The sequence below is a fragment of the Piliocolobus tephrosceles genome, chromosome 13, assembly GCF_002776525.5.
Source record: "Piliocolobus tephrosceles isolate RC106 chromosome 13, ASM277652v3, whole genome shotgun sequence".
NCBI classification, from domain to species: Eukaryota; Metazoa; Chordata; class Mammalia; order Primates; family Cercopithecidae; genus Piliocolobus; species Piliocolobus tephrosceles.
Genome location: NC_045446.1, coordinates 62,688,819 through 62,697,160, shown reverse-complemented (window position 1 = coordinate 62,697,160; position 8,342 = coordinate 62,688,819). Strand labels below are relative to the sequence as shown.

Here is an 8,342-nt window from a genome sequence, read left to right as displayed (position 1 = left end):
AGCCAGGTATTCCCCATGTTTAGGGAATAATTCCCATCTTGGGAATTACTGAGGGTTAGGAAGCTCACCCAGGACCTGTCCTCATGGCTTCCCTAGGTACAATACCCGTGGAGTCCTGGGTAGTCTTAATTGCTGATAATCTATCCCATTCCCCACCCTGGGTCAGAAAAGCTGGCTTAGTTCCATGTATATGGTAGTCACTGTTCATTTGGACATTTCCTCTCACCTGTGTCCAAACCAGAGAGGCCCAGACCTTGTGAGGTGGATCAAAACTGTAGTAGGAAGAGTTAAGGTTAGAGTAGAAAGGTCTCCACAGAAGGAGGACTGCTACAGTTACTGTGTGTGAAATGCTGCCGTGGTTTGGGGGTGTCATGAAGGAGTGTTCTCAATCTTTGCCAAGATTAGGCTGTTACAGATAAAGGGTGGTCACCTGCAGGGAGGCACGTGGGGTGGGCTGCAGGGCTGTGAGGGGAGGGTTGTGATTTCCTGCCCAGTTACAGTCCACAGCGTGGTGGTCCAACTGTGGTGCATTCTGGGTGATGGATCCCCCACCTTCTATGGGAATTTGAGGGTCAAGAGACCGGATGGGGTGAAGGCTATCTTCTAATGCTCTGGGTGGTCTCCTGTAGGTCTCCGATGATGAGTATACCAAACTTCTCCATGATGGAATCCAGCCTGTGGCTGCCATTGACTCCAATTTTGCAAGTTTCACCTATACCCCTCGTTCCCTGCCCGAGGATGACACGTCCATGGTGAGTTGCTCTCCACTTGTGTAGCCAGAGGCCTAAGTTAAATGTGTATCAAGAACTTCCTGGGAAGACAGAGTCATCAAGGAAGGCTGTGGAGGGTTCCTCAGAGATGGAGGGGCACGTAGTCTGCCATCATGAGGCCATGGGGCCTGCCCAGGGGCTAGAGGCTGGACTGGATGATGCCAAGGGCTGTCTTGGAACAACCATGCCCAGGGCATGTGACCTCAGGGTTTGCATCCCTCCCAACCCCGTTTTTCTAACATTTTGTGTGGGCTTTGTTTCAAGAGTTCTTAGTTCTTAGATCTCTAACAATGCCTAGCTCCGAGAACGGTTGCTTCAATTATTTTGTGGTTCTCTAGTTTAGATTGAAGTTTCTAAGACTCCAGATTTTGAGGGTGGAGCTTGAAGAAGGGCCCAGGCGGGGGCCCCATCTTGATACTGGCGGCCCCTCTGATCCCTCCCTCTGCCCTCTCCAGGCCATCCTGAGCATGCTGCAGGACATGAATTTCATCAACAACTACAAAATTGACTGCCCGACCCTGGCTCGGTTCGTCCACATGCAGACAGCCCGTCTTCGCCTCCCTCTTTCCTCCACTGTCACATCCATTGCCCCTGGCATTCTGGAGAGGATCTCTCTAAGGATGACTGGGGAGACCCAGTCGTATGGGGGTGGGGAGGATCCATGAGTGAGAAGCAATGCCTAGACACTGAACTGTCAATAAAGGCAAGAAATGGGGCAAGGCAGAGCCTGGAGGCAAGACCGAGAGTGTGTAACCAGAGGTTTAAGTTAGACGTGCATAGGAACTTCCTGCTAAGACAGAATCATCAAGGAAGGCTGTGGAGGGTCCCTCAGGGATGGAGGGGACATGCAGTCTGTCATCATGGGGCCCTGTTGGAGGAGGAGAGGCTGAGGCCCCTCTGCTGCCCTCTCCCCTCCCCCAGGTTCTGTTTGATGGTGAAGAAGGGCTACCGAGATCCCCCCTATCACAACTGGATGCACGCCTTTTCTGTCTCCCACTTCTGCTACCTGCTCTACAAGAACCTGGAGCTCACCAACTACCTCGAGTGAGTGGCTGCATCTCCCCCACATCTGGCAGCCGCTGGGGTCCCCTTCCCTGGGACAGGGAAGCACCCCCTGTGTGTCAGGCACTTTACACACACAGCCTCATGGGATCTTCTTAGCCCCAGGGGACTCGAGGGGAAGGCTGCAGGCCCCATCTTCCAGGAGCGGCTTGCTCACAGTCAAGCAGCCAGTGAGGACTGAGCCTGATTTAAACCTGGGTCTGCTGGGCTCCAAACCAGTGCTTCTTTCCAGGAAGGGAACCCAGGTGTTCCAACTCCTGTCCCAGTGGCTCCTGGGCATGTCATCGCCTGTCTGTCCTCTTGGGGGTTTGGGGAGGGGACTGTGGGCTGATCTCTTTTTTTTCTCCTTTCTGCCTCTCAACCAGGGACATCGAGATCTTTGCCTTGTTTATTTCCTGCATGTGTCACGACCTGGACCACAGAGGCACAAACAACTCTTTCCAGGTGGCCTCGGTGAGACCCTGCCCTGCTCACAGTGGGGACCCTCCATGGGGTGTCTGGGAGCCTCATCCTCTCCCAGCCTGAAGGCAGGTGGGAGCGAGTGAGACCAGGAGCCAGGTTTAAACACAGGAGGAGGTTCCCCCAGGGTTAGCCCATGACTTTGAGATAGGAAGGAGGGGAGAAATTTGGGAACGGCAGGACACTGCTTAGCCTAAAGCAGTGGCACTTGGATCCAGATGGGAGGAGTGACCGCAGTTTTCCTGGGCTTTTCCAGAAATCTGTGCTGGCTGCGCTCTACAGCTCCGAGGGCTCCGTCATGGAGGTATCACTCTTCTGTCCCACCCCCATCCTCTCTCCCCTCTGAGGCCAGTGACTTGCAAAGTTGTGACCCAGGTCCCCCTATTCCCAAACCGTGCTCTCCAGACAGGCTGCGAGAGCTGCAGCCACATCTAGGACATGTCTGGCTCATTTTCCTGGAGTGGGCTTGGAAGGGTGCAGGTGCAGATGATAGCAAGGATCTGTGTTCAGTGCTTTTCCCTTTGGCTGCCTGGGAACACCCCATTCAGCCCCCTCCTGCCAAGCTTGGGATGGGCTCCACTCCCATCACTTAGCATCACCTTAGATTGTTTGGTTTGGGTCTGCCTACCTCCGCATGCACAAGGTCTGAGCCATTTCTGAGTTTCCTGCACTTGGCACAGGCCTTGCCACAGAGTGGGAGACAAATTTCCAAAGTCACCTTGCCCTATGCTGCTTCCCACAACACCCCTCCAGAGGCTGCCCCTGCTTGCACACCCCCAGAGATGGGGTGCTCTGTCTCTCTCCCAGGAGGCCTGGTGGCAGTGCTGGTTCTGCCCTTTGCCCCCTGGGATAAGCTGCTCCTCTTCTGAGTGACAGCCCTTCAGCATCCGGAAACAGGGGCCTTGCCCTTGCCTCATCACTGCCTCTCCTTGTCAGCAAACAAATGCATTCTGCATGATTTAGTGTCTAGGACTCCAAGGGATCATTTCAAAAATGTTCCAGCTTTCAGGGACCCCAGAGCTTACCTTGTTGGGTCCCTCCCTGCATGTGACAGCTGAGGAGTCTGAGGCTCAGAGTGGTCTAGGGACTCGCCCTGGGTCACACAGAGGGTTGAAACAGAGCTCAGAAAGGGAACTGGGGCCCCTGACTCCCCCTTTCTGACTGCTCTGCTGACCTGGGGGCTGGAGCTGGACCAGGCCCTGCTTCCTCTCTCGGGGTCAGTGGTGAGGGGAGCCCCTCTGCCCTAGCCGGGACCCCATCACTCCTCTCCCCGCAGAGGCACCACTTTGCTCAGGCCATCGCCATCCTCAACACCCACGGCTGCAACATCTTTGATCATTTCTCCCGGAAGGTGATGGGGTTGGGGGTGGGGGTGGGGATCGAGGGGGAGAGCTGGGAGCTGGCTGGAGGTGGGAGAAGGAGCCAAGGAGTGGAGGCTCACTGGGATGGGCAAATGGGTGGGGGTGTCCAGCAGGAGGCCATGACACCCCTGCCCTTGCCCCAGGACTATCAGCGCATGCTGGATCTGATGCGGGACATCATCTTGGCCACGGACCTGGCCCACCATCTCCGCATCTTCAAGGACCTCCAGAAGATGGCTGAGGGTGACTGCTGTTAGCCCTAGGCCTTGGGGCTGGGGAGGAACAACCAGGGGAAGGATTTGCCAGGGGAGCATTCCCAGAGTGCAGACCTATCGCCTGCAGCATCAACCCTTCTCTGGCTGCACGGCCCCACCAGGCAGACCCAGCACTGGCCCCTTGGCTCCTATCAAGAGTGCCCAATTCCCTGGAGCACTCTGGGTTGGGCCCTGGGAGCCTTGTCCTCAGAAGGGCAAGGAGGCTGGGCCCCGGTCCTTGACCCCATCCTCCCCGCAACAGTGGGCTACGACCGAAACAACAAGCAGCATCACAGACTCCTCCTCTGCCTCCTCATGACCTCCTGTGACCTCTCTGACCAGACCAAGGGCTGGAAGACCACGAGAAAGATCGCGGTAGGTGCAGTCGTCCCTGGGAAGGCACAGGCTGCCCACCCTGCCCAGCTCTGGGTGCCCCCTGCCGCCTGAACACCATCTCTCTGCTCAGCTCAGCCTGGCTGTATTCTGGGGAGACAGAAACCTAGACCATCTCAGGGTGACAAATGGAGACTCAGAAAGGGGAACAGACCTAGCAAGTCAGTGGTTGGTGGAAGGTGGGCCCCAACCCCGCCACTCCTTGCCCGGGGCCATCCCCATGCCAGGCTGGGGCTGATGGGGACAGCTCCTGAGCTGGGACTGAATCCCTGGACCTCAGTTTTCTCTCCTGGGAACGGGCTGTCAGAGGAGCTTGGGTGGATGTGTCCTATGTGCAGGATGTGATGAGAGTGTTGGCCTTTTAGGAGCTGATCTACAAAGAATTCTTCTCCCAGGGAGACTTGGTATGTGTGGAGTGACCCCAGGATGTCCAGGTTGGGGGAGGGCTCCTGGCCTGAGGCAGGGAGGGCTTGAACTAGCCTGACCCTGGTACCCAATGGAGGAATGAGAGGGACAGACCTGATGACTTGATGCCTGCAGGAGAAGGCCATGGGCAACAGGCCAATGGAGATGATGGACCGGGAGAAGGCCTATATCCCCGAGCTACAAATCAGCTTCATGGAGCACATTGCAATGCCCATCTACAAGTGAGTGAGCTCATGGGGACAAGCTGGCACCCTGCACAGAGAGGGTAGGCTGGAGTGGGGCCATCACAGCAAACACATGTGCTGAGATTGGCCTGGCCCAGCTCCACGTGATTCACCCCCTTGCCTCTGGGCACAACTGTCTCTTGCTGTGCCACTCAGTGGGTCCTTCACTTCATCCTTGGTCTGCAGTGGAAAGAGACCATCATGCTTTCCTAGGTGTCCTCCTCTGTCTCACATGCTTGTGGAAGTTCTTGTTTTTTTGAGACGGAGTCTCACTCTGCTGCCCAGGCTGGAGGAGTGCAATGGCGTGATCTTGTCTCACTGCAACCTCCCCGTTCTGGGTTCAAGTGATTCTCCTGCCTCAGCCTCCTGAGTAGCTGGGATTACAGGCACGCGCCACCACGCCCGGCTAAGTTTGTATTTTTAGTAGAGATGGGGTTTCACCATTTTGGTCAGGCTGGTCTTGAACTCCTGACTTCAGGTGATCCACACACCTTGGCTCCCTGAGCGCTGGGATTACAGGCATGAGCCACCGTGCCTGGCCCTTGTGGAAGTTCTATTTGCTGTGTAGCCCTAGTCTTTCTTGCTGCCCATGGTCTGATTTCTGGCCTCTCGCCCTCTGCCCCCATGCACCCCCAGGCTGTTGCAGGACCTGTTCCCCAAAGCAGCAGAGCTGTACGAGCGCGTGGCCTCCAACCGTGAGCACTGGACCAAGGTGTCCCACAAGTTCACCATCCGCGGCCTCCCAAGTAACAACTCACTGGACTTCCTGGATGAGGAGTACGAGGTGCCTGATCTGGATGGCACTAGGGCCCCCATCAATGGCTGCTGCAGCCTTGATGCTGAGTGATCCCCTCCAGGGACACTTCCCTGCCCAGGCCACCTCCCACAGCCCTCCACTGGTCTGAGCAGATGCACTGGGAACAGAGCCAGGAGTCCTGTGTCCTAGACCAGGACTTCCTGTGTGACCCTGGACAAGTACTACCTTCCTGGGCCTCAGCTTTCTCGTCTGTATAATGGAAGCAAGACTTCCAGCCTCATGGAGACTTTGTAATTTGTCCTCTGAGAGCATAGGGGTGACCAATGAGCAGTGGGCCCTGCTCTGCGCCTCTGACCACACCTTGGCAAGCCTTTCCCAAGCCATTCTTTGTCTGAGCAGCTTGATGGTTTCTCCTTGCCCCATTCCTGCCCCACCAGATCTTTGCTCCTTTCCCTTGGAGGACTCCCATCCCTTGGGGTCTCCAGGATCCTCATGGAAGGGGAAGGTGAGACATCTGAGTGAGCAGAGTGTGGCGTCTTGGAAACAGTCCTTAGTTCTGTGGGAGGACTAGAAACACCGCAGGGCGAAGGCCCCCTGAGGACCACCACTATAGTGACAGTGGGATTGGGACCTGGGGGATACAGGGGCCCCAGGAGGAAGCTGCCGAGGGGCAGCTCAGTGCTCTGCAGAGAAGGGGCTCGGGAAGAAGCAGGATGGGCTTGATGGGCAGGAGGGATCCCCGCACTGGGAGACAGGCCCAGGTATGAATGAGCCAGCCATGCTTCCTCCTGCCTGTGTGACGCTGGGCGAGTCTCTCCCCCTGTCTGGGCCAAACAGGAGGGTAAGACAACCCATGCTCTAAGATCCATTTTAGATCAATGTCTAAAATAGCTCTATCGCTCTGCGGAGTCCCAGCAGAGGCTGTGGAATGTTTCTGCCACCCTAGGGCCCAGAGAACCCAACCCTGAGTCCCTCAGAGGCCCCCTGAGTGTACCCCTTGGCCTGAGCCCCTTCCCCGTTCCTGCAGCTAGGGAGAGACCTGGCCTCAGCCCTGGCAGGGCTCTCTCTCCAAGGCCATATCCACCTGTGCCCTAGGGCTTGGGAGACCCCATAGGGCCAGGACTCTTGGGTTAGCCTGGCCACTGGCTTCTCTCTTTTTCTCCGTTTCATTCTGTGTGCGTTGCGGGGTGGGGGAGGGGGTCCACCTGCCTTACCTTTCTGAGTTGCCTTTAGAGAGATGCGTTTTTCTAGGACTCTGTGCAACTGTCGTATATGGTCCCGTGGGCTGACCGCTTTGTACATGAGAATAAATCTATTTCTTTCTACCAGTTCTCCCCTGTGGGGCTGTTTTCTGACTTTGTGCTTGGGGTGGGTAGAGCGGGGTAATAGAACTGGGAGAGGCAAACTCCCTTTGGAACTCCAGGACTTCCAGAGTCCCCCACTCTTGGTGCCTAGCCCCTCTTCTGGGGAAGTCATAGACCTGTTGGGGTACTGCTTGGGCCAGCCCTGTGCCAGTTCATGGAGGTTAAGGGGTGGGTGGCAGATGAGAAGGTCTGGCCATGCAGCAGTGATGGGGCATGTTGGCTGGCAGAGATTGTGGAGTAGAGGGAAAACTGAGAGGTTGAGGCAAGCAGGCAGGTTGCCCGGAGGAGGTAGCCTGGAGCTCATCCTAGACCCTCCCAGTGCTGGCCTGCCCTGGTCATGAGTGCCCATACGGTGAGGGCCTGGGCCTCTGAACTCTGTTTCTAGCTGCAGTGATGCCTGGCTGTGTCTCAGGAAGTCCCACATCCCAGTTTCTCTGAGTCCTGCCGAAGGGGCACCCCTGAGTCAGACTCCACACCAGATCCAGCCCCGGTTGTGTCTGAGGAGTTAGTCCCCTGCTTTCCTCTGCGTGAGAGTGTTTGCTTCTGCCCAGTCCAAGATGGGCACACTCCAGGCTGGGGCCACAAAGAGGCTCTGCCTGGTACAGTCTCCGGGCCCTGTCCCCGACTTGCCTACCCTCCTCTGAGCTCCTCTCCCTGTGCATCTCTTCCTTGTCAGTAAAGGTTGATGTGTTAAGAGGGTGGGCACTGGGGTCTCCTTTCTTGGTGGGAGCAGGAAGGAGATGGACAGGGCCATCCTGTGACCATCAGCCATTGCCAGCCTTGCCTTTGGGACCACAGAGCCCATCTGCTTCCTCGGCAGCTCCCCCTGCCCCACTAGCCTGTCTGGGTTTGGAATCTGCCCCTCTGGCTGTATGGTCTCCAGGTTTCCAGCTTCCCCTAGTGTTATGGGGCTCCAGGCTCCTCCCCTTCCCAGCTCCTGCTGTGGGCTCCCCAAGTCTGTCGCTGTCCTCTCACAGCACAGGACCCAGGCTTGGCCCAGTGGCTCCCCAGGTGGGGGTGGGAGTGTCAGTTTGTGACCCATAGCCGAGAAGAGATGGCTATTCTAATGGTGCCTGGCTGACCTCAGGGTCACTGTGGGCTGATGTAGCGGCTCTTATGCCTGACCCCTGACCCTGAATGTGTGCGCATGTTCCTCTTCCACAACCCTTTGGGCAAAGGGGACCTTGACGCTGCATCTGCTGTCTGTCCCCAGCCCAGCCCTCCTTTGAGGCCCATGCTGTGACACATCCCTGCTTTTCACCAAATGGAGGG

At 56.8% G+C, this 8,342-nt stretch overlaps 1 protein-coding gene across 1 annotated transcript in view; it reads left to right on the top strand.

The window, feature by feature from the left end:
• The window catches only part of PDE2A (phosphodiesterase 2A), a 72,413-nt gene extending 65,378 nt beyond the window's left edge, over positions 1–7,035 (top strand). The window contains exons 21-31 of the mRNA XM_023209527.1: positions 630–752; positions 1,226–1,296; positions 1,692–1,814; positions 2,198–2,285; positions 2,548–2,595; positions 3,568–3,642; positions 3,796–3,895; positions 4,169–4,281; positions 4,665–4,703; positions 4,840–4,946; positions 5,586–7,035. Of these exons, the coding sequence (XP_023065295.1) occupies positions 630–752; positions 1,226–1,296; positions 1,692–1,814; positions 2,198–2,285; positions 2,548–2,595; positions 3,568–3,642; positions 3,796–3,895; positions 4,169–4,281; positions 4,665–4,703; positions 4,840–4,946; positions 5,586–5,796 (1,098 nt within the window). The 3' untranslated portion in view covers positions 5,797–7,035. The remainder of the gene's footprint in view (positions 1–629; positions 753–1,225; positions 1,297–1,691; positions 1,815–2,197; positions 2,286–2,547; positions 2,596–3,567; positions 3,643–3,795; positions 3,896–4,168; positions 4,282–4,664; positions 4,704–4,839; positions 4,947–5,585) is intronic.
• The last annotated feature ends 1,307 nt before the right edge of the window (positions 7,036–8,342 follow it).